The 27,303-nt window shown below is 39.4% G+C and overlaps 1 protein-coding gene across 1 annotated transcript in view; it reads right to left on the bottom strand.

Annotated features, from left to right (window-relative positions):
• lamp1a (lysosomal associated membrane protein 1a) overlaps window positions 1–26,235 on the bottom strand; it is a 72,681-nt gene extending 46,446 nt beyond the window's left edge. The window contains exon 1 of the mRNA XM_039744645.1: window positions 26,028–26,235. Coding sequence (XP_039600579.1) covers window positions 26,028–26,109 — 82 coding nt within the window. The 5' untranslated portion in view covers window positions 26,110–26,235. The remainder of the gene's footprint in view (window positions 1–26,027) is intronic.
• Window positions 26,236–27,303: the final 1,068 nt, after the last annotated feature.

Below are 27,303 nucleotides of genomic sequence, written 5' to 3'. Positions count from 1 at the left end.
GGATGACTCCCGCTCTTACGTGCAAGTCTGCGTGGATACTATGAACTATCGTATTTGTTCAAGTTCTATTTAAATTTTAAATAGAAGGAATTTTTATTTAGTCGACAGAAATATCTTTGGTAGGAATGGTAAAAACAGACAGGAATATTTTTCGTGAATAAATCAACTCAAACCTTAAACAACTTGTAATATTTTGCTCTCCATAAAAATATATCCTGTCTAAATTATACAAATTCAAATATGAACATGCTGCATAACAAAACCTGGAAATATAAATAAAATGTGTTCCTTTCAGCAATAACAAATCAAATCATTCAGTTGTCTTTGCTCATATGTCATTTTAGAGCTGGACACCTGGCATCTTTTTGGCCACAGGTTCGTTTCTGTTTGGTGTGAGGTTCTGTGTTGTGGAGATTCTCAGGATGGATTGAAGGTGCTCATCAGTGAGGCGACTCCTGTGTGCTGTTTTGTTAGTCTTCATCACTGAGAAGAGCTTCTCACACAGATATGTGCTACCAAACATGCACAAGGTTCGAGCCGCATGTAGACGGACTTTTTTTGTTCTTCAAAGTCACCAAAGCGCTGTGCAAACTCCGTGCGCAGTGCGCTCAGTTTATCAGCAAAGTGCGTATTTGGGAACACCGTAGTGACGACTTGGTTTAACATTACTTGGCAACAGGGAAAGGTGCACTGGTGCATTTGTGTCTCCCATAAAAGCAGCTTCACTTGAAATCACTTTGTGATTGTGCACGGGTAAAAACGTCCGCTGAAGTGTCAGATTCTTATTTAATTATGCTGCTTTCTGTATCTTCTGCATTGCATTCAGGTTACCCTGATGTTTTGTCTCATAGTGCCGTCTTAGATTAAATTCTGTAATTACAGCCACATTAGCTCCACAAATGAGACACACGGGTTCAGTAAACATATACTCAGCCTCAGCCTTTTAAAGGCTCTATTTTCAGAATCAAATTTTCTCTTCAGCATCGTGTGAGCTAGCTTCGCAATAACTTGCAGCATCATAAGGTAGACTTGATTAACGCGGTAAGTGTTCGGCAAGGCAGCTGAAGCGCTGCATTATGGGATCTGTAGTTTGTGTTACCAGCGCTTCATATACCCGGCTTTAATAACAATAATACAGTATATAAAATGATCTTGCGGGCGGATATAATTACACGCGGGCGGATGTGGCCCGCGCCCTCGAGTTTGACACATATGGACTAAATAGAACTTGAAAAGATATATTTTTCAATTGTGATCGCGCAATTCAGATAGAGTTGACGCACTACAGCCTGCATGCCTCAATAAGTCATCCTTCCCTCGCTCTTACTTTTTTACCGTTCATCTAATGAATCTCTCTCTCTCTCTCTCTCTCTCTCTCTCTCTCTCTCTCTCTCTCTCTCTCTCTCTCTCTCATTCAATTGATAGTCCACTACAGAGCACACTTAACTATATATCCACTTGTATTTAGAGTTGCCAATTAACAGAACACCAACTTTTGGAATGTTGGAGAATACTGCCACTGGCCCAGACAAAGAATTCACTCAAGACAGTCAGAGAGAGAGAGAGAGAGAGAGAGAGAGAGAGAGAGAGAGAGAGAGAGATATATAGATAGAGATAAAGATATACAGTAATCCCTCGCTATATCGCGCTTTGACTTTCACGGTTTCACTCTATCGCGGATTTTAAATGTAAGCACATCTAAACATATATCACAGATTTTTCACTGGTTCGCCGCTTTCTGCGGACAATTGGTCTTTTAATTTAGGTTACATGCTTCCTCAGTTTGATTGCCCAGTTGATTTCATACAAGGGACGCTATTGGCGGATGGCTTAGAAGCTACCCAATCAGAGCATGTATTGCATATTAACTAAAACTCCTCAATGCTATAAGATATGCTTCCCGCGCTGTGCTTGTTTGCTTCTCTCTATCTTTCTCGCTCTCTCTTCCTGACGGAGGGGGTGTGAGCAGAGGGGCGTTTGAAAAAGAGGACACGGACGCTCCTCTACAAAATGCCGCTTTATCGCGGTGCTTCTGTATACTTAAAAGCATGTATTGATTTTTTGATTGTTTGCTTTTCTTTGCGAGCGCTCTCTCTGACATTCTCTGCTCCAGCTCCTTTATGGCGGCGCTCCTTTGAAGATAAGATATGTTTGCTTTCTTTTAATTGTGAGAAAGAACTGTCATCTCTGTCTTGTCATGGAGCACAGTTTAAACGTTTGACTAAAGGGTGTTATTTCATGTCTAGAGGGCTCTAATAATGTTAACAGGGTGGGAGAGTTTATAAGGCTTAAAATATATAAAAATAACCACACAAACACATGGTTTCTACTTCGCGGATTTTCACCTATCGCGGGGGGGTCTGGAACGCAACCCCCGCGATCGAGGAGGGATTACTGTGTATATATATATATATATATATATATATATATATATATATATATATATATATATATATATATATATATATATATATATATATATATATATATATATATATATATATACCTATACCCGCGTGTCGCAGGGGAGAAGTACTGTGTTAAAAAAGCTAGAAAAAGAAAAGGGAACATTTTAAAAATAACGTAACATGACTGTCAATATACAGTATTTGTTTTGTGAGTGTTACTGAGTGTTGTTGTCATCAAGGATTTGATTATCATTATTTCTTTCAATCAGGTTCGTATTTGTAGGATGTGTTGTGTTCAAGTTACATTCCGTGTTTGTCAATCGTTGTAAAGATGACAGGTTTCATTCATCGATTCTTTTCTTACTGCATCATATTTTGCTTCTTTAACACACTACTTCTCCGCTGCGAAGCGCGGGTATTTTGCTAGTATATCTCTCTCTCTAATATATATATTTAAAAAGTTGATAAAGTTGAATTTTGTTATCTTTCCACATACAGCAATAGCCAAATTTAGAAACGGAAAAATTTATGCTCATAGGCAGTGTACTAATGCTGTATACTGTAGTGTGGTGTAAAACAAAACTTATCCATTCAATTGATAGTCCACTACAGAGCACACTTAACTATATATCCACTTGTATTTAGAGTTGCCAATTAACAGAACACCAACTTTTGGAATGTTGGAGAATACTGCCACTGGCCCAGACAAAGAATTCACTCAAGACAGTCATCATGGCAGGTGTGTTGCTACAGCAGCCCGTGTTAATATGGTTATTAAACTATTTGGTGCGTTCATACCTCCACCCCTATTTAATTAATACATCTGGTTTGCCCCTAGCTCCCTTTTTGCTATTGGCGCTGCTTTTGTTTTTACTTTAGTTCCCACCATATTGTATTTAGGTTAAGGAAATTATCGTCCATTTACCTTCAAGTTATCAATGGTTTTACGCCCTAATACTTCTGGCAAGAAATCTACATTAAAGTATACGGACTCTCAGCCTTGACTTCTTGGCAAGTAAACTATCTGTCCATGTTTACTACAACCAGTTGGGCGACGCACACTCCGTACAGATTTGGTCTTGGGAGAGAAGCCTTGCTAATAAGGCGTTCAGGGACAGAATAGTAAAAGGACGGATTTCTAATCTGATCGTGTCAAACCCAGGGCTAAGCAAAGAACTGTTCCTTAAGTACTTGTCTTCGTTATACCTAAAAAGCTGAACCCTTTAAACGCTAGGGCAGCTCAAACAGAGACTATCTTGCTATTTTTGTCCTTGTTCAGTTTACGTAGTAATTTTACTTTCAATTTTCACGCAGTTGAAGGGCTCTGAAAAAATATCATTGTTTATTGACTCACTGCGTAGCGAAGGAGCTTGAACTTTTGCGCCGACACCGCTGCGCCGCTGTTTTGCTGAACTTTTTGTGACCCCTGCGTGCTCGCTCTCGGCTCAGCCCTGCCCAGCGCTCCTCATCGCAGTATGTCTCAGCAGGAATCAGCGCATTCACTAGAATTGGGGAGTCCCAGGAAGCAAAAGGTGAATTACTCCCACCTGAAGAGGATATTGGGATAAAACTGTCTGCCCGACCTAAATACACAGTTAAGGCGTCTTTAAAAAAAAATCAGAGAAGGGTTCGAAAGTCAAAAGGATAGAAATGTCAAACAGACTTTTAGATTTATGAAGCAAAACTATTCATTGCATTGCCATTGCTGATGATGCCAGTGACAGTCCAGAGCAATTAAAGGACTTGTTTGCAAGACTTAAACATACCTATGAAAACTATAAGAGACATTTTGAAAAGTATTATGCCTTTTTGTTAAATATAAACATGGAAGAAGCATTACAGGAGTTAAATAGCATTACTCTCCTTGATCAGCAAAGGCACATCACATTTCTTGAAGTCAAGTCAAGGTTAAAAAATAGGATAAGACAGTTTAATGATACTGCATCCTGCTATTCTGTCTCATCTAGGCACTCTAGAAAATCATTTAGATCTCTACGATCAAATTCCCAAAGATCAGACTTAAGCAACCAACTGGTTTTAGCCCATGCAGAAGCAGAGGCAGCTAAGATTCAGACTACTTTTATTAAAAAGGAAACAGCCCTTAAGGCAGAAGCAGCTCGCATGCAAGCAGAGGCTCCATTAGAGGTCCTCCAAACGCAACGAGAGGAGGCAGCGGCTTTGGCCAAATTGAGTACTTTGGAAGAGGCCGTAGAGGAAGAGAACGAAGTCAACCATCCCCTCGGGCTGACCACCACAGAAGATCCCGTAAAACGAACTTCCCAGTTTGTCTTAGATCAGAATAATGACAATACCTTTAAGACCACAATAGAAAGCCTTTACATACAATACCCCAGCACATAACCTGCCAGAAGCCACACCACCCAGCAGGGAAGACCACTCTAATCCACACCCCATTGCGAGTACCATGAATCCCCGCAAGTATTCAAAACTCATACCACCTACTGATGCACTGCCAAGACCTTTCCCAGATATAATCAGAATTTCGTTAAACCTCCCAGGAAATGCTATATGCTTCCAGAAACTCAGTTTTCTTTAATGAGTCATGTCTTAAGACACCTGGGCTTTGGACAACCTGAGCTGAATCTATCTGCAACTCCATGTACCCCACTAGTACCTAAGCATGATCCAGATGCCATCAGCTACAGTAATCTGCAAGGAATATCTATGGGCATGAAATCAGAAAGAGCTGAAATATCAGACTTTGCAAGGTACATGATCCGCCGAGAACTCATCAATACTGGTTTCACAAGGTTCGATGACATCCCAGAAAACTATAGGAGCTGGAGATCCACATTTAAGAGAGAAATCCACGACTTAAGACATCTCACCTATGAAAGAACAACTAGATCTACTGGTGAGATGGCTTGGGCCGCAATCGACAGAATATGCCAAAAGACTTAAAAATGTCCATATAAACAATCCATCCACAGGCCTCACCCTTGTCTGGGAGAGTCTAAACCAAACATATGGAAGCCCCGAAGTCATGGAGCTTTCCTTATTCAAAAGGCTACAGGACTTTCCTAAACTGTCCAACAAGGATGACCGCAAGCTTTTGGAACTTAGTGACCTTCTTCTTGAACTTGAAATTGCTAAAATAGATACACCTCTACCCGGTCTCAGTTATTTAGATACTGCTCATGGTGATAACCCCTTGGTGGCAAAATTGCCATACCATCTTCAAGAGAAGTGGACTTTGGCGGGTTCCAAGTACAAGCAGCAGCATCAAGTATCCTTTCCACCTTTCTTCTTTTTCTCAGAATTTGTTAGACAGATTGCCAAGGCCAAAAATGATCCAAGCTTCTCAATGAATGAAGCACACATGCCAATCTCAACAACAGCAAGGTATGAGAACTTGAGCGCTAGACATAAGGACCACTATTTCCATTCTTAAGACTGGAATCTCAGACAACACATTAACTGCCAGTAAGGATGTGACAGAAGAGAAAATTGACGATCCCAACCATTACTGCCCAATACATAAAAACCACACCCTCTAAAGAAGTGTCATGCTTTCAGAGAGAAGCCCATGCAAGAGCGCAGGGGATTTCTTCGAAGGCATGAAATCTGCTACAGGTGTTGTGCTTCAATGGAGCACTTTGCCAGAGAATGCAAGGCCACTATTCAATGCTCTGAGTGTGGCAGCAACCAGCATATGTTACTGCGCTCCATCCAGATTCCCAAGAGGACTCTATCCCCTTCTCCAGGCATGGCAGGGAGAGCTCTGAACAAATGCCAAGGCCAGTATCATCTAAATGTACCGAGGTATGTGGAGATGGACTTTGTAGAAGATCCTGTGCCAAAATAGGTCTTGTAAAGGTGTTCCACAAGGAACAACCAGAGAAGGCCATTAAAATGTATGCTATTTTAGACGAACAGAGTAATCGTTCGCTTGCAAATCCAGAGTTCTTTGACCTGTTCAATCTAAAGGGGAACTCTTGACCCTATACCCTAGGCACATGTGCAGGCCTAGTGAATGCTACAGGAAGAATAGAAGATGGTTTTATTGTGGAAGCAGTGCGAGGGAACGCACAGTTTCCACTTCATACGCTGATTGAATGTGACCAGTTACCAAGTGACAGGGAGGAGATCCCCACGCCAGAAGTAGCACGGTGCCATCCTCACCTGAAGCATATAGCCAGCTGTGTCCCACCTCTTGACAAGAATGCTAACATCTTGCTTTTGCTGGGCAGAGACATTTTAAGAGTCCATAAGGTACGTCAACAGTGTAATGGCTCAAATGATGCCCCTTATTCCCAGAGACCGGATTTAGGTTGGGTCATTGTGGGAGATGTCTGCATAAATAAAAACACACAGACCTGGCAGCATCCATTCTTATAAGACAAGTGTGATTGAAAGGGGGCATGTCTCTTACTTCAGACAATGCCCATGCCACTATTTCGTGAAAGAGAGACCTAATCTGCACACACAGGTATTTGATAACATACAAGAGCTCGGTATGGTTATGCCTGAAGACGATCTTGGTCATACAGTTTTCCAGACCACCAGTGACGACGACAACAAGGTAGCTCCTTCTGTTGAAGATAAAGAGTTCATCAAAATTATGGACCAGGAACTCTGTAAACATAGTTCTAACAGTTGGGTAGCTCCATTACCCTTCCACAATCCAAGGCCCATTCTTCCCAATAATCGTGAGCGAGCGGTATCAAGATTTGCTTCACTTAAGAGAACACATGAAGAACCAACCAGAGATGAAAGAGCATTTCATAACATTCATGCAGAAAACACTGGACAACAATCATGACGAACCAACTCCACATGGAGTCTTTGACAGCCACGACCTTCACATAAGCCAGTGGAGACATGTACAACACCTTGCCTATTGCTTCTGGAGAAGATGGAGAAAAGGGTATCTGAACCTTTTACAAGACCGCAGAAGATGGCAAGTACAAATACCTAACCTTCAAGAAGGGGATTTGGTCTTACCGAAGGTTCACCAAGCTCATCGGATCAATTGGCCCATGGGTCTCATTGTAAAGACCATGACCAATGATGACGGAAGGGTCTTCAGACCAGTCACCGAAGTTGTCCTGTTACTTCGTCACAAAGACCAATTCAGTCCCACCATTGCTGATGTACCATGAACCTTCAGAGGTCACACCAATCTCCACCATCTTCAGTTACAAAGGTTTTACTTGTGACTATTGAGTCCGAGAACTCATTTAAGGTTTATTGTTGATTGTGGCTGTTCTTGTAATGTTAATATTCAAGATTAATGGTGCTGACGATACCAGACGGGGAGTGTGCTACTACAGCAGCCCGTGTTAATATTATTAAACTGTTTGGTACGTTCCTACCTCCACCCCCATTTAATTAATGCATTTGGTATTTCCCTAGCTCCCTTTTTGCTATTGGCGCAGCTTTTGTTTTTACTTTAGTTCCCACCATATCGTATTTAGGTTAAGGAAATTATCTTCCTTTTACCTTCAAGTCATCAATGGTTTTACGCCCTAATACTTGTATTACTTATGGCAAGAAATCTTCATTAAAGCATACGGACTCTCAGCCTTGACTTCTTGGCGAGTAAACCATCTGTCCACATTCACTACAACCAGTTGGGCGACGCACACTCCGTACAGATTTGGTCTTGGGAGAGAAGCCTCGCTAATACAGCATTCAAGGACAGAATAGCAGGAGTGTGTTATGAAGAAAGAGTAGAAAAAAGTAGGGCAGATCAAAGTATTTTACTTATGTTTCCCAACAAGAGAGAGGGAAAAAAAAAAATAAAAAAAATAGGGCCCTATGCAACATGGACAGAATCACGGAATTAATGGATAAAAATGGATTTTAGATTTAAAAACAGAAATGTGCAGAATGTATAGACTGAAGGGGTGACCGTTACAAAACTTAAATTATTTTATAATCATTTAGATACTATTTTCTAGTTTGTTTTTCAAGAAAATGCAACTCTTTGTAGAAATTCAGTCGTGGCCTTGTTTGTGAGCATGTTTCCTGTATTTTTTCTTGTTTAAAAAGGCACATGAATTAGCTAGCTCCATGAGGCAGAAGAAATATCAAAGTGAGCAGTCTCAGATACACTAACTATATATATAAAAAAAAAAAACTAAGAAACACAAGCTTAACTTAAAAATTGAGGGCACAACAATATCCCAGTGGCTTTTACAAATCTGGACAACTTTTCTGCAAGTTTTGCCAGCATACCATAGACCGGACATGGAGATACTTGCTTGCAATGACCACGTCAAATCTAAAACCCATCTCAAAAACAAAGATTGAAAAAGATGCATCCTTTCTTTATTAAGCATTGTAAACAAGGAGGCACGCTGCCAGAAAATGAGCAGTCTTCAAACATATGGACACAGTTCTTCGAAAGATTTGTTGCAATAAAATTTATGTTGTAGTTGATTAAACCACTGATAGCCGAGACCTCATATTTCTCAACATAGTGATAGCAGAGTAGACATTTGGCCAAATGGCAATTCTTTTATGTAAGCAGTTCTAATTGCACATGAAATTTTATTTAACCGGTATTAAAGTTTTTCCCCACAGAAAAATGTTATTAGTGAATGGCCCTGGTTGTTAACGATTTTTTTTGGATTTAATAAATGTTTTGCCTCGAGGGGACGAGGCACCCAAGGTCCACATTTGACTCTTCTGTTATAAACTCGCCACCTACAAACCTGGGCAGAAGAGCAGGCTTCTCCTCAGATGCAACAAGCCCCTTTTAAAAGCAGGTCTCTGTTTTTTTTCTGTTTAATTCCCGGATTTAGCGTCTTGCAGATTATTTTGCTTTGTAATTATTTTTAAGACATGCAGAAGATGAACCTACATATGATAATGATGCACGTTTTCAATGTGTAAACATTTAACTTTTAAGAATCACTGTAATTATGTACATTATTTATAATTACTGGTACTGAAGTCCAATACTTTTTGGCAGATGTGATCTTTATGGAGAGCTGCAACTTTTCCACCTTTTCAAAGGCAGCACTTCAGTCCCTTCTTCACAACAACCAGCTGAATCTTAATGAAATTTTAGCAGTGGTTACAGACAATGCATCATACGGTCTGAAAGCCTTCCAGGAAGTTTTAAAAGGGTTTATGCCTAATAGTGTACATTCAACCTGCTTGTGTCAAATCATCACTTTGTTGGGAGAGACCTGCCAGCACTATAAATATTTTAGAGGCTGCATCACTAGTGATGTGGGTAAAGTCTGCATTCTTCAGGAAGCCTGCCAGGAACCAGTAAGGCAGGAAACACCAGGTGGAATAGCTGCTTAGAATCAGTAGGGTACCTCGCTGAACATACTCACCTCTACAAGAAGTTCTGACAAAACACATTAGCTCAGGCTGTAACAAATATTCTAGACCCTAAAAGAGAAATTCACCTTCATCTGAGAAGGATGCATCAAAGTGGTAACAGCTCTTACAATTGTGGAGGGCACTCGCTGTCCTACTGCAATCTCAGTATACAGCATCATGGAGGATCTGGGCTCCTACCTGATGAATGGAACCTCAAAATAAGGTTCACTTGTGCTAGTCTGCCATTTCATTAAAAGGAATGGAAAGTGTCATTTCATGGTTTGTTCTATAATTTATATATAAATTCAGACAAGACATGAGATAAAATATTAAGTGTTCTTTGTATGCAAGGTTGGAACAAATACCCACTATCCTGCATTGAACCTAAAACGTGTTCACAATTCATGATGTTAAAAAAAAACTAACATTTTCCTAAAATGTAGTATCACTTTAATAAAATTGCTCATTAAATCAGTCCTCATGCCTGCAAGAGTGTCAGAATTTAAATTAAAAAAAATTTTAAAAAGGCCTTACAGGTTTCCCCCCGAAACTAAGCGGAAAGAAGCGAAGATAATAAAATCTAAGTCAAATTTATACATACATACAGTGGTGTGAAAAACTATTTGCCCCCTTCCCGATTTCTTATTCTTTTGCATGTTTGTCACACAAAACGTTTCTGATCAAACACATTTAAAACCATTAGTCAAATATAACACGAGTAAACACAAAATGCAGTTTTTAAATGGTTATTATTTAGGGAGAAAAAAAATCCAAACCTACATGGCCCTGTGTGAAAAAGTAATTGCCCCCTTGTTAAAAAATAACCTAACTGTGGTGTATCACACCTGAGTTCAATTTCCGTAGCCACCCCCAGGCCTGATTACTGCCACACCTGTTTCAATCAAGAAATCACTTAAATAGCAGCTGCCTGACACAGAGAAGTAGACCAAAAGCACCTCAAAAGCTAGACATCATGCCAAGATCCAAAGAAATTCAGGAACAAATTAGAACAGAAGTAATTGAGATCTATCAGTCTGGTAAAGGTTATAAAGCCGTTTCTAAAGCGTTGGGACTCCAGCGAACCACAGTGAGAGCCATTATCCACAAATGGCAAAAACATGGAACAGTGGTGAACCTTCCCAGGAGTGGCCGGCCGACCAAAATTACCCCAAGAGTGCAGAGACGACTCATCCGAGAGGTCACAAAAGACCCCAGGACAACATCTAAAGAACTGCAGGCCTCACTTGCCTCAATTAAGGTCAGTGTTCACGACTCCACCATAAGAAAGAGACTGGGCAAAAACAGCCTGCATGGCAGATTTCCAAGACGCAAACCATTGTTAAGCAAAAAGAACATTAGGGCTCGTCTCAATTTTGCTAAGAAACATCTCCATGATTGCCAAGACTTTTGGGAAAATACCTTGTGGACGGATGAGACAAAAGTTGAACTTTTTGGAAGGCAAATGTCCCGTTACATCTGGCGTAAAAGGAACACAGCATTTTAGAAAAAGATCATACCAACAGTAAAATATGGTGGTGGTAGTGTGATGGTCTGGGGTTGTTGTGCTGCTTCAGGACCTGGAAGGCTTGCTGTGATAGATGGAACCATGAATTCTACTGTCTACCAAAAAATCCTGAAGGAGAATGTCCAGCCATCTGTTCGTCAACTCAAGCTGAAGCGATCTTGGGTGCTGCAACAGGACAATGACCCAAAACACACCAGCAAATCCACCTCTGAATGGCTGAAGAAAAACAAAATGAAGACTTTGGAGTGGCCTAGTCAAAGTCCTGACCTGAATCCAATTGAGATGCTATGGCATGACCTTAAAAAGGTGGTTCATGCTAGAAAACCCTCAAATAAAGCTGAATTACAACAATTCTGCAAAGATGAGTGGGCCAAAATTCCTCCAGAGCGCTGTAAAAGACTCATTGCAAGTTATCGCTGCTAAGGGTGGCCCAACCAGTTATTAGGTTCAGGGCGCAATTACTTTTTCACACAGGGCCATGTAGGTTTGGATTTTTTCTCCCTAAATAACCATCATTTAAAAACTGCATTTTGTGTTTACTTGTGTTATATTTGACTAATGGTTAAATGTGTTTGATGATCAGAAACATTTTGTGTGACAAACATGCAAAAGAATAAGAAATCGGGAAGGGGGCAAATAGTTTTTCACACCACTGTATACACAGGAAACGATATTATGTGCAGCTACAAAGGAAGACTAAAATAGTCTAAGCCAGACATAAGAAAAACCAAGCAGCTTTATTTTTCAACATGTGTATTTGTGTACATTGGGTCTGTCAGAATCCTCACGCCCCTTTTATATCTATTATATAAAAAAATCCTGGGATGAGACAAGACTTGTTTCAAGTCCCGAGACGAGACTTTTTGCCAAGAGATTTAACCACATCCAGTCTACTCGCCTCTCATTCGTGTGAATGCTATTTATTGTCAAGCAGTTCCTGTGCTCTCAGCTCTTATAATTTTTACGTTTCCTCATTTTAATAAGACATACAATATTAGTTTTCTTCAATTTACTCCTTTTCTGAACAATAATTTTATATGTTCCGGATGAAAAGTCAACAACGAAGTAAAGAAAGGGCAGCGCATCAAAAAGATGCCCAAAAGCGTTGGAGCAAAGAATTAAAAAAAAAAAAAAGAATAAAAATCTAAGTGCAAATTAAAAAAAGATCTGAAAACCGAACAGATCCAAGCAGGGTGGGTGAAAATAAATGACAAAGAACAGAAGACAAAGTAGAACGTCCTAAAGAGGTTCAAAAACATTGGCACGATATACATGCAGAGCAAGTTGGGGATTATGAAAGTACTAAAACTCGAAAGTCTCAAATCTTGATAGCAAAGATCACATTAGCACTAACAAATGGAAATTACTCTGTGAAATAACGGAACAGTGAAAAGAGATCGAATATATGGACATACAATGCAAAGTATTCACAGCGCATCACTTTTTCCACATTTTATGTTACAGCCTTATTCCAAAAATTCCAAAATGGAATAAATTAATTTTTTCCCCTCAGAATTCTACACACAACACTCCATAATGACAACATGAAAAAAGTTTGAGGTTTTTGCAAATTTATTACAAATAAAAAAAAAACAAATTGAGAAAGCACATGTACATAAGTATTCACAGCCTGTGCCATGAAGTTCAAAATTGAGCTCAGGTGCATCCTGTTTCCCCTGATCATCCTTGAGATGTTTCTGCAGCTTAACTGGAGTCCACCTGTGGTATATTCAGTTGATTGCACATGATTTGGAAAGGCACACACCTGTCTATATAAGGTCCCACAGTTGACAGTTCATGTCAGAGCACAAACCAAGCATGAAGTCAAAGGAATTGTCTGTAGACCTCCGAGACAGGATTGTCTCGAGGCACAAATCTGCGGAAGGTTACAAAAAAATTTCTGCTGCTTTGAAGGTCCCAATGAGCACACTGGCCTTCGTCATCCGTAAATGGAAGAAGTTTGAAACCACCAGGACTCTTCCTAGAGCTGGCCAGCCATCTAAACTGAGCGCTCGGGGGAGTAGGGCCTTAATCAGGGAGGTGACCAAGAACCCGATGGTTACACTGTCAAGAGCTCCAGAGGTCCTCTGTGGAGAGAGGAGAACCTTCCAGAAGGACAACCATCTCTGCGGCAATCCACCGATCAGGCCTGTACAGTGGAGTAGCCAGACGGAAGCCACTCCTTAGTAAAAAGCACATGGCAGCCCACCTGGAGTTTGTCAAAAGGCACCTGAAGGACTCTCAGACCAGGAGAAACAAAATTCTCTGGTTTGATGAGACAAAGATTGAACTGTTTGGTGTGAATGCCAGGCATCACGTTTAGAGGAAACCAGGCACCGCTCATCACCAGGCCAATACCATCCCTACACTGAAGCATGGTGGTGGCAGCATCATGCTGTGGGGATGTTTTACAGTGGCAGGAACTGGGAGACTAGTCAGGATAAAGGGAAAGATGACTGCAGCAATGTACAAAGACATCCTGGTTGAAAACCTCCTCCAGAGCACTTGACCTTAGACTGGGGCGACTGTTCATCTTTCAGCAGGACAACGACCCTAAGCACACCACCAAGATATCAAAGGAGTGGTTTCAGGACAACTCTGTGAACGTCCTTGAGTGGCCCAGCCACAGCCCAGACTTGAATCCGATTGAACATCTCTGGATAGATCTTAAAATGGCTGTGCACCGACGCTTCCCATCCAACCTGATGGAGCTTGAGAGGTGCTCCAAAGAGGAATGGGCGAAACTGGCCAAGGATAGGTGTGCCAAGCTTGTGGCATCATATTCAAAAAGACTTGAGGCTGTAATTGCTGCCAAAGGTGCATCAACAAAGTATTGAGCAAAGGCTGTGAATACTTATGTACATATGATTTCTTTTTTTTTTTTAATAAATTTGCAAAAACCTCAAGTAAACTTTTTACACATTGTCATTATGGGGTGTTGTGTTAGAATTGAGGAAAAAAATGAATTTAATCCATTTTGGAATAAGGCTGTAACATAAAATGTGGAAAAGGTGATGTGCTGTGAATACTTTCCGGATGCACTGCAAATATGTAGATATTGTTCGGCTTTAAACGAAGTTGGAGACTTGTAGATAGTCTTTTTCCTTATGGCAACAGAAATTAGTGTTTCTTCCCAATGAAGAGGCATATCAGTGAGAAATAAAAGGTTTACTTTGTGAAAGTGGTATCCACAAACACTACAGACAAGCTAATCGGACGTATTCGAAATTCTACAGCCAATAATGGATACAAATCCATACGTCCAAAAGTATTGCACTTTACACAAAATATATCTGAAAAAACACTAAAAGAAGTTTTCTTTGATTGCTATATGAATCCAAAAGATCATGCTCACATATATAATAAACCAACATGTGGCAAATTGTCAGCAATAATAGTTTCGAAAGATGGAGATATCAGAGTTGATATTTGTGTTTATCTAAAAGCAAAGCGGCAGATCCAAGAAATGACTAGTGCATAGGGCCCGCATGAGGGTTGGTGAGTGAAGCGAGCAGGGGGGCAGAGCCCCCTAGTGTAACTGAAAAAACCCATTTTACCTTGCTTTGGCAACCACTCTACTGCAGAAGACTTGATGTCTTCTTCAATGGCAAAGTGCATTTTATGAAGGTATCCCTTCACATCTTAAAAGGCAGTAGTTAGACTGGACCACATCTTGACGTTAAGTTAGGTGTAACAACTCATGGAAAGGTACCTTTCCAAACGTGTATGAAGTACACCCTCAAGATAACACTACACACGATTTTTCTGCCACATACCCTCATTTATTTATTAATACTAAATACTAGCTGTGTAAGCCTGTGCTGTAAAAAACACTGGGTCCTAGGAACTATTGAAATCGTCAGAAGGAAAAAAAAAAAAACTGAAAATGTAGAGATGTCATGTAATTGAAAGGAACTACTCTGGAAATCTCTCTCCTAGGAGGTTTCGTTCTGCTGATATGTTTGCATCGCATGTGTATTAGTGGAGGGAGGAAAAGTAAAAGGGATACCGTTTTGCTGATGTGCTTGCCTTGCTTCTGTATTAGCAGCTAAGTGAGTGACTCTTCAGAGGTTTTCTTTTGCCAACGTGCTGGCCTCGTTTGTGTATCCTTGGAGGTGGAGCCCTTAACCCAATTCCACCTCTTACATCTGGGCTAGACAGAAAGACACACACTTCAACATTTAGACATTTATATTCATATGTGAAGAATCAGAGGTCTTCTACTGTTCTGATTTGGGTTTGGACTTCATGTCAGAGAAATGTGTTCAATTTTCATCACCACTTATGAAATGCTGCCCCAATTTCCCCAGTTTAAATTCATTAGCTCGGGGGTTTGTAGAAATCCTTTGAAACACCGCTGGCTAAGTTGATACTTCATTTCAGGAGCAATATTATGACCCCCCCCCACCCCCAATATCCATTGAGGCCTTGTTCATGGTCATGTAGTTATCACAAAATATGGATTTAACTGATCCCATAACTAATCACCTCATGGCCTTTTATCTCACACACTATCGTTCATTGGTGCTCCATTTCACTGAAGTGGCAAAATTTTCTTCTGTCCTTGAAGTTTGAAGGCCAGTCAGTCGACTTCAAGAGGATTCCTGCTATGACAGAATTCTTTAGCTCATCTTCATACAATCACTAATAACGGGGGAACGGCTGACTTGTTGAAAATGGATCTTAAAAAATGTGCTGTTTTGTGCTGCTAAACATTCAATGAAATCATGATCTTGATTTTGCCCGGTCACTTATTTTAGTATACAGTAGGTAATCTTTACCTATTAACAAAAATCAATACTGCTGAATAACCCTTTCTTTGAACACCCTTTGTATGTTACCTAATAAAACAAATGGACTTACCTATTCAATCACATAATACTCTAACTCCAAATACAAAACTGTGCAAGTTGTCATTATTTTAATTTTATGTTTAACTAACTGTGTATTATTCAGATACCAGTTTAAGCATTTTATTGAATAAAACAGGTTTACTGCTGGCACAATTTGCTCCCTTACAATTTTGAAAAAAGGGAATTTAGTTTCACTTGAGCTTCAGATAATTTATTAGAGTAGTGAGCTCTCAAACTTTTTGTACTCGAGACACAGTTTTATCCATTTCCCCCATATGACGACCCTTTACAGAAAGTCAGATTAATGTAAACTAGCCAACATTTTTTCCTTGAATGGCACACATTAACAAGTAACGGCAAAACATATTCAACATCTAAATACAGTGTACATTGGACAGGTATCAAGAGCTAAAACATTTTAATATAGTGCCATAGCTACACATAACGATGAAAATTTTCCCAAGGATTTTGGAAAAATTATCTAAGCTCCAGTTATATGATAAAACATTAGGTAAAACATTGTAACCTTACAAGACAATTACGAACATTTAACTTGCAAGGTCTTAAAATAATCAATTACCATGGTAAACATCGGTCTTTGTACAACAATTAATTCAAAACCAGACTTTGTTTACTTTCACAAAAACAGAGTACCAAGAATCCTCATTTTTGCTGCTGTTTACTCTGGTACTTAACACTGTTTCCAGGAAGTAATCAAATATCAAAAAACAACATCCAAGTCCTGCTAAAGAAGAAATTTCCTTTAAAACCCCCTATCCCAAAAAAGATACATTTATAATCGCACAGCATATACTTCCATTCAATTTCAGATGTAGAGCAAAAAGTCACATACAAAGTTAAACATAAAACAGCAGCCTGGAAGACAAAAACTGCAATAAAAATCTACACTTTATTCACCAATTTTAATATTTGTCACATGTGAAAAGAATATCAAAATTTTAGCTATTACTGAAACCAGAGAGCAACCAGCAGAGGTGGTCTAGATGCAGTAAGAATATCCCATCTGCACCCATATGAAGTTAAAACTCAAGGACATGCTGAAGGCATAATATCTCTTTAATTGTCTGGAAAACATCAGCTGGCCATGTTGCCACTGCAACTCTCACCAAGGAAAGTGGACAGAAAGCGAAACGATTTAACAGTAAACCTGAAAAAATTCCGAAAACCATCACTGATATTTTCACACCTTTTCAACATCCTTCTATTAATCTAATTTCTTATCCCACTGGTATAATAAAGAGTTATAGTGAACCAGCAGAAAAACTGAAAATCATTTCTTCCCCCAACCAAGTGTCCACAGTGATATGGAGCAATAGTAATCTTTGCCATGTTCACATTTAGAACAGAAACATAAGAAATTTAATGAACATTAGGTGACCATTTAGCCCATCAAGCCAGTTTGTTTAACTAATAGCTAAGCTGTTCCATTATCTCATCCACATATATTTTTTTTGATTGACTTAATTAAAATCATATAACATTCACACATATATTAAAAGGTTGTCATGTTTGTTTCAATTTCACATCTTGGTAGTTTGTTCCACAGTCCTACAACTAGATGGCTGTGCCGACTTTGGACTTGATAAAAACACAATGGACTAACACCAGCAGATGATGTGGCTCCCCAAATCATCACTGACTGTGGAAACCTCAGACTGGACCTCAAGCCACTTGGATTCTTTGCCTCTCCACTTTTGCTCCAGACTCTAGGACCTTGATTTCCAAATGAAATGCAAAATTTACTTTCATCTGAAAAGACAACCTTGGACCACTGTGTTTTATCAAGTCCAAAGTCAGCACAGCCATCTACCAGCAATTTTACATCACTTCATACTTTCCTCTGCTGATAAGCTTTACAGAGCTGCCGATTTCATTTTCTATTAGGACTTGGCACCTGGTCACACTACAAAAAGTATCAATACCTGGGTTAATGACCATGGTGTCACTGTGCATGACTGATCAGCAAACTCGCCTGACCTAAACCACATAGAGAATGTATGGGTGTATTGTCAAGAGGAAGATGAGACACCAGACCCAACAATGCAGATGAGCTGAAGGCCGCTATCAAAGTATCCTGGGCTTCCATAACACCTCAGGAGTGCCACAGGCAGATTGCCTCCATGCCACGCCGCATTGATGCAGTAATCCATGCAAAAGTAGCCCTGACCAAGTATTAAGTGTGTATATGGACACTTTTCAGCAGGCAAATATTTCTGCATAAAAATTATATTTTTTAAATTGGTCCTATGTAATATTCTAATTTTCTAAGATACTGAAGTTTTCATTACCTGCAGGCAATAATCAGCAAAATGAAAAGAAATGAACGCTTGAAATATCACACTTTGCAAGTAATGAATCTATATAATATATAAGTTTCACTTTTTGAATTGAATTACTGAAATAAATTAACTTTGATGATATTCTATTTTATTGAGATGCACCTGTACTTAGACTTTCAAAAAGCATCCGATACAGTCCCATACCAAACATTAATTCTGAAACTAGACTTTTTAGGCATCAGAGGTAACCTACAAAACTGGATCTCTATTTGGTTAACTGGCATGAGACAAAGAGAAAAGGTAAGAGGAAAATGCTCCACGTGAAGCATGGTCATCTATGGATTCAACCAGAGGTCTGTCCTTGGACCTTTACTTTTTCTATTAATGACATTGTATTCTGGTATACAGTAGTTAGTAAACTGGACATATTCACAGATGAAACTAAAACTGGAGGGCAGGCAGACATTGAGAAGAAAGCTAAAAGAATTCAAAAATACCCAAACAGCCTTCTGGGGTGAACACTTGGAAAATGCAGTTTAATACGGAGAAATGGGCAAAAAACATTAAATTATAAATACAAGATGGGAGATACGGTCATTACAAGAAGCAACCACTGAAAGAGATTTTGGGGTACATGTTCACATAACATTTCCATAGACTAAGCAACAATGTAGAGAAGCAACATATCATAAGTCATAAACTGTTGAATATAAATTAAGGAACATTATGCTCAAACTATATAATGCACAAATAAGACCACACTTGGAGTGCTGTGTGCATTCCTGGTATCACAGTACAAGAAAAACACAGCACCACATGAAGTCCTGCAGAACAGAAAAACCACAGACATTCAAGGACTTAAGGACAAGTCCTACTCTGACAGACTCAAAGACTTAAACCTGTTTAGTCTCCAGCAGAGGAGACTGCTTGGGGACCTAACCCAGGTATTTAAAATCCTCAAAGGCATTGGATAAAGTAGATCCAGCAACATTCTTTTAGCTCAAGGGTGAATCTTGTACCTGAGGACATAATGGAAATTAAGGGGAAGTTCAGTTAAGACTGAAGCCAGAAAGCACTTTATTCAAACAGTTGTGGGACTCTGGAACAAACTACAGAGATATGAAGGTGAAAGAGAAACCTTGACAAAGTTTAGGAGGAATCTAGATGAGATATTAGAATAATTCAGCTATTACCTCAACAAATGGGCTTCATGGACTGAATGGTCTCCCGTTTGTCAATTTTTTTTATGTTTCTTAACGGCGTGCGAGACAAGTCTTTAACGCTTGTGCTAGCCATACTTGCCTTGTTCACTGGATGGCTTATGCACATAAGTTAGTCACTTGTGATTTTTTTCTCAGCAACAACCACCACCTAACAGCTTAAACAGCAAAGTTTTGGTTAAATCGTGTTGAAGACAGTTTTCCCAAAGGAAAGGTTGAGTTCCTTTTGGCCACCTAATCGCCTTTCTGGGCGTTTCTATATTAAACAAGGTATTCTTGTACCTTGCCACATATATTTAAGTAAAAATGATGAGACCCTGTGAAAAACTACAGAAAGTGCAGAAAAGCAGTGTTGGGTTACTACGTTAAAATGTTGATGCTCCCCTTTCAAAGTCCAATCTATGATGTTTAAAGAGGGCGATCAATCAACTAGAACATTTTATACATCATCCATCCCTAACACAAAATCCAAAATAATACACAAAATCCACTTTTTAACATGTAGGCATGATACTCTGTAATGCCTAGGACAAGACGATGGCTGGACAGCCACCGTCATCAGAACAGTCTCTTCTTTGGTTACAGTTTATTAGGGACCCATTCAGCCAATGTTTGTTTCTACAGAAATGCTGTTAAGTGGACCTTTTGTTTTCATCTTCCCCAGTTATGTTATCGGAGCTTTAAACTGACAAGGTTTGTTACTTGAGATCCACTTGTCATGTACCATATGATTAATATGCTTCATATTGTTGCTATATGGTTTAAGTATATTACACCTGTAAATACATAGAAGTGCTTGGAATCAAGAGTGAAATTGGGGAAAAAAAAAAAAAATTATATAAATGCAACAAAACTACAAAGTTTTAACGATCAACTACCGTAGAAAACCACACCAAAAATTTACTTACACATACGAAAACAAAATTGCATAATTACCAAGTAAACAAACAAAACCTTGCCACTTTTGCCAGTGTGTACACAAAATAAAAAAGGTTTAATGAAAAAGATAGGTCTTTAAATTAAAATGAAGTCAGACAAAGCTAAATTAAGTTTTGAGCCTAAAACAAATACAGTACAGTCGACCCATGACATACGACCGGCCTGACATGCCAACAACTTGATTTACGACCAAAATTTTTGTTTTGATTGACGACCAACATCTTGCGTTACGACCCAAATGCGGTCACGTGTATCTGCTTGTGCGATTGTAAACAAACAGCCGAGAGTGTTCGTAACTGTCAGTCGGAGTCCAGATACATGTGTTTGTGGACGTAATTTCGGTCAGTGCATTGATTTATCTATATATATAATTCACCAAGACCATGGCAAGCAAGACGCATAATTGCTAAGGAAGGAAGAGAAGGCAACAAAGGTAAAGAAAGCGATGCTAGCTAGTGGGCTGGCGCAGCACATGATGATGTCATCAGGCCGAGTCAGCACTGGCTTGCTTTGGAGTGTATTATTACAGCAGTTCCCAACACAGCCAGCTTTGAACTGAGTGCTCGACTACTGTCATTATTAACTTGAGAAACAGCGATCACAATCGAAACGAAGAAGGAAATTGTGCGGAAATATGAGAGTGGTGTTCGTGACCGATCTCGCTAATATGTGCAGCATGTTGAAATCCACCATCTCGACAATTTTACAAAGAAAAGATTTGCATAAGGAGGCTCCTTCTAAACAATAACCACCTTCTGTTTCATTCTTCTCCTCCTCCTCCTCCTCCCTTCCTGCAGCCCCAAGATGTCAAATTAAATGATGAGTACAGTATGAAATTGTTGTTTCTGGTAGGCTAGGCACTTTTTATAACTTTTTGGTTAGTACATTAGAAAAATTATTGGTATTTTGGTAAATTATGCGCATTATACAACCCTTTTTTATTATGAAAAGGTTAAGTGTTGCTGTGGGAGGTTCGGAGCACAATATGGGTATTTCCATTATTTGTTAAGAGAAATAGTCTTGACTTACAACCAACTTGAATTATAACCAGACCTTTGCGAACGAATGGAGTTCGTTAAGTCAAGGGTCCACTGTATTATACTCAAAACTTCACAGAAAATCATCTCCATATATTAACTCCTGCGCACTAAAATACAGTAATCCCTCGCTTCGACTTTCGCGGATTTTAAATGTAAGCACATCTAAATATATATCATGGATTTTTCGCTGGTTTGCCGCTTTCTGCGGACAATGGGTCTTTCAATTTAGGTTACATGCTTCCTCAGTTTGATTGCCCAGTTGATTTCATATAAGGGACACTATTGGCGGATGGCTTAGAAGCTACCCAATCAGAGCATGCATTACATATTAACTAAAACTTCTCAATGATATAAGATATGCTTCCCGCACGGTGCTTGTTTGCTTCTCTCTCTCTTTCTCACTCTCTCTGCCTGACGGAGGGGGTGTGAGCAGAGGGGCTGTTTGCACAGAGGACACGGAGGCTCCTCTACAAAATGCCACTTTATCGTGGTGCTTCTGTATACTTAAAAGCACGTATTGATTTTTTGCTTTTCTTAGCGAGCGCTCTCTCTGACATTCTATGCTCCTGACGGCGCTCAATTGAAGATAAGATATGTTTGTATTCTTTTATTTGTGAGAAAGAACTGTCATCTCTGTCTTGTCATGGAGCACAGTTTAAACGTTTGGCTAAAGGGTGTTATTTCATGTCTATAGGGCTCTAATAATGTTAACAGGGTGGGAGAGTTTATTAGAGCTTAAAATATATAAAAATAACCATACAGACATATGGTTTCTACTTCGCGGATTTTCACCTATCGCGGGGGGGTCTGGAACGCAACCCCCGCGATCAAGGAGGGATTACTGTAAATGAAATATAAATCAGAAATTCTACAACCTTCTAAGTTTTGTTTCTTGCTTTTCACAGTTTTAACAACCGAATTCAGAGGGGGACAAAAAAAAAAGTCAGTTTGCAAGATTAACTTTGACCTTGAAAAAATAAACCTAAACTTGCGTGAATACTTTTTAATGGTGTGGTCAAATTTTTTTTTCCCCCCAGAGATGTACATTATGCAAAACAGAATGGAGCTGTATGCTAGTAATATCTGGTACTGACTATTCTGTGTGGTGTTTCTGCTTTCAAGCAAAGCACATACCTTAGCTGGATGTTAGACAGCAAGTAATCAATCCACTATGCATATATAGACCAGTCTTTTTCAATGCCGAATTCTGTCCACTCATTCTTTTAACAACTTTGTTCTGTCCTTTATTGGAACCTAAAGTTGGAGTTACATATTTTAGCTACAATCAGTAAACCCTTGATTCTCTAAAGAATCGCAAAACCAACAATGGCAATCACTTTCTGTTCCCTCCGATCTTTGGAGGGATGAAAAATCATGGAGGGTGGGAGCCTCCTGGGAAAGTTTTCATTTAATTAAAATATATTTGTACTAAAATTAATCAATTTATTAATACTAAAATTGAAATTTAAATTGTTATATCATTTAAGTCCAAAATGTCTCTGAGTTGTTGAACTCATAAGTAAAAATTCGGAGTGCAAAGGTTTAAATTAAGTAAATTGGAAACAAAAAATTCATAAAATGGTAAACTCAAAATAGTTAATCAAAAATTTCCTTATAAACAACATTTTTGGTAAAGATGGTTTCTTGTCTTTGAATTAGCTCTGCCTTGTAAGGAGTAGTTAAGACCTTCACTTTAATGCCACATGAACGCCGAACTCTTGAAAAGGCAATATAAAGTTGTCCATGTCCAAATACAGGCTCAGATAGGTAAATCCCTACTTTGTCCATGGTTTGATCTTGGGATTTGTTGATCGTCATGGGAAATGCAGCCTTAATGGGAAATTGGCGTCGTTTTAAGTTTAAAAGGTAATTGCTGGTCAGAACTTGTAAGGTCAATTTTGGGAATCAAAACAGTATTGTTAGTATGGGATCCCGTAAGCACTTGTGCCTCAATACCATTTTCTCTCATGCTGTTCACGACAAACCATGCACCATTGTATAAACCTTGTTTAGTATTAAGGTTTCTTATGGTAATAGCATGACTATTGTCCCTATTTTAAGGTTAAGATTGTGTTCTGGTAATCCGGCCTGGTTAACAGTGTTTAAATATTCTAAATATATGGGAAATTAAGATGCTCAGTTTCATGTTCAGAATCAACACCGACTGTCAGTACTTAGAAAGATGTGGCTTTCTCCAGGAAGCAATCCAATCACTTGGTTATTTATCTGGTCAACATCATTAGGTTGTATATGCGGCGATGTGCGCATTCGGGCGGCGTTTGTATTGTGACCTGATGTTTAGTTTGTAGGTTGTGTTATGTTGTTTGGGCATCACCTACTGACTCTGGGAAGCTGCTGGGTTTGACTCTGGGGTGCTGAGGTGCTGTGCGTGTGCGCTTTCGGTGCATCTAGCCTCTGGCATCCATGCATATATACAACCTTCCTTTAGTAATATAGATAACCACCAGTTATTCATTTTGCATGCTCTCCAGTGATAAATCGTGTTGGACCCTATAGAGTAATGCTGGCATAAAGTAGTCAGCAGTGACAAAAAAACCCCAACAACACTACTCTTACCCTATATAAGCCAAAGAGGACCTCAGATGGGGCTTTTTCTCCACTTGCAACCAAATGTTTCAAGTACAGGTAGTCCCCAGGTTATGGACATCCGACCTACAACTTACGAACAAGGCTGCAGCTGTGATGCATGATTAGCAACAGTAGTTGGTTACTAATAAGGAAAATAGCTGGAACAAAAAAAACCTGCAGCCACTGCAGTACTCCATGATCAGAGTTTGATGAAGCTGATCTAAACAAATATCCTTCCTACATTAGAGAAAAGCCAAGCAAAATGACACCTTTTATTGGCTAACTAAAAAGATTACAATATGCAAGCTTTCGAGGCAACTCAGGCCCCTTCTTCAGGCAAGATGTAATATTTTTAGTTAGCCAATAAAAGGTGCCATTTTGCTTGGCTTTTCTCTACATTCATAATGGCTAACACGGTACAACACCCTAGTACTTCCTACATTACAAACTGCAAGATGGACTATCATGTTCATCTATCTACCTTACATTTTTTAGGTTTTACCACGTTTTTTAATCAGGGCTTTTCCCAGTGTCTACTAGTTTCTATTCCAACTGCTACCTACATTATTTATATATTGCATTGGATTTTTTATGCATTTGATGTTTCCACATTTCTTTCAATACTGCACACAGGTTTCTACCTAGCCTACATTTTTAAATTTTAGTTCCACTTATAATGCTGCATTTTTTAAACACTCTTATGGCATAGAACGCCAATGTCACTATATAAGACATAAAACAAAACAAAAAAAAACACTGTGGTGACATTTTTATAAAGAGTAACCTGAGTGTTGCAGGAGTGGGCATTGAGTCCGCTACCTTCTCATACACAGTTCAAATCCTTACCCACCAAGTTTCACTTTCTCTTACAGCTTTATGCATAACTACCAAAACAGCACATTACAAAGCAATGTAAACAATCAAGCTGATGCCTAATCACTACCGATAAAAATATCTGGCATCAACTGTCAACAAGATGAAAGAAACTCCTCTGCAGGGTCATTCAAGAAATGGGCCTGACAGCAGCTGAAGTGGGGAAAAATATCAATGAAAGCTCATGGGAATTGTTTCACATGACCTGTTGCTTGTGTTTGTGCTATGAAGTTATAGCCCGTATCAACATGTCGAGTCGTGACTGGTTCTTGCCTGAATTGACAAATCTTGCGTGTAGCAAAAGACGTTTTCCCTCGGGCATAATGAAGTGTACTTAACCTGACCTAGGTCTTACTTGAGATATATTTGCAATAGTTTATCGATTTGCAGATGTAACAAAATACCAAAGAATTGGAAAAAATTCTTCGTGAAACGCAATGGGTCCGAGTGACCACTTAACTAATACAGCTTAACATCTAACAAACGGAAGGGGGGGGTAAGGGGTGCTGGCCAGCATTTGCTGACAAATGGTCCGCTGTCGTCACGTGGCGGAGGAAAAGACAATGTTGCGTCGTGCATACAGAGGCCATTAAGACATGTCGACCCATAGCTTGACCTGTTAATGGAGAAAATAAATTGGCAAATTGCGCATGTTATAAACCAAAAAAAGGAGGAAGTACAATTTAGGACAAGTTCCGAGCACGAGTCACTTGCTAAAAGCGACACAAAGGGAGCAATAGGTCAAAATGTAAAGAATGAGCAACCAACGTTGGTATCAAGTTGCAATGCGTCGGAGGTACGCTAAACGACGAGTTGCGTCGCGGACTTATTACAGGTAAAATAAAGAGAATAAGCCTGCCCTATAACCAACTAATCCCTAGCAGTGCATTAAAACCAAACAAGCGGCAGACATTCGGATCCGCAATGGAGTAACGTAACAGGCGAACGCACCAAACCAATTTTCAATTAATGTCTTACCCAGTGTCATTCCAATCAAGAGGAGTTGTTTACTGGAGAGGAAGGCCATGTTGTCGGAGCCAGGAATGCAGCCACAGCACATGAACGACAGACAGTTTAACAGGAAAAAATAAGAAAAGGAAAAACAAACAACGAAACTCCGACTTCTCCCACAAGCAAGACGATTACTGCCAACAACACTCTCCGCTCGCTGGACTCGGAGGTCTCGCGTTTGGGCTGAAGCTAACCAGGAAGAATATTATCATCACGTGAGCTCCACCCTCCTTTTCTCTTCAATCACGTGAGAAGTGAGTGACACACCAAAACGATTCAGAAACGAACTACAGGGGAGTCACTCGCGAGACTACAGGGTAGGGGTGGGACGATGTTTTTTTATTGCTTTTTACTTTTTATTTTTAAAATGACCTTGAGGTATTATTTTCCTCGTACATCATCTTCTCAAAATAAATGTCTGTCACTTCCAAAGATTCGAAGCGTTGATATATGGGCGTAATATTTGTCAATCATTGTGCAAGAAACCAATCATAATGAAAGCTTACTTTTCTTCTCAAATGGGGAAGGTTGCTGACACGTGCTTCCGGCTTTGTTTTTTTATTTATTAAAGCTAGAGGTAGGTGGGCTCAAGACACAGTGGCGGAAAGCTTGTACTGTATTAAGAGCAAGTTAGTCTCCTCCAAAATCGAGCCAATTTTGGAGCCAAAGAATGCAATATACAAATAATTGTGCTGAAAATTTAAATTCTTAAAGTATCGGCAGTTATTTATTTGGGAACCTGTTATGACTGTGTATTTATCATTCTCTAATAGTTGTAATAGGCATTTATTAAATACACCCTTAGTATTTGGTAGCTTATTAGTGAAACACGCGAACTTACGATCCTAAAATAATGCAAATAAAAATCTAGTTATCAACACACACAGTTCAAAATTATACATAAATAACTTTGTCCTACTCCCCGTAAACGACATCTGATTGACCTCTTTGTCATTTATGTTGATTTGGCTTATCTGGCCCTTTTCTCCTAATGTACTGGTACTGCCCTCCTGTCTTCCTTGTAGACGCAAGTATGTTATCTTCTAGTAAGGCCGGCTTTGCAGCATAAACCTCCGCACAAAGCAATGCACTGGAGCTCCTCTTTTAATAGCAGAACAGAAACATACATAGGCATCAAAAACATTGCGGGCCCCTACGCAGTGCCCATACATTAAGACGGCCCTGTAATTATTTTTGTTTCTTTAAATATTCCTAAGACCTATCTTCTGTTAGACCTCTCTTT

The sequence above is a fragment of the Polypterus senegalus genome, chromosome 2 (genome assembly GCF_016835505.1).
Source record: "Polypterus senegalus isolate Bchr_013 chromosome 2, ASM1683550v1, whole genome shotgun sequence".
NCBI lineage: Eukaryota > Metazoa > Chordata > Cladistia > Polypteriformes > Polypteridae > Polypterus > Polypterus senegalus.
This window is presented reverse-complemented; position numbering and strand designations above follow the sequence as displayed.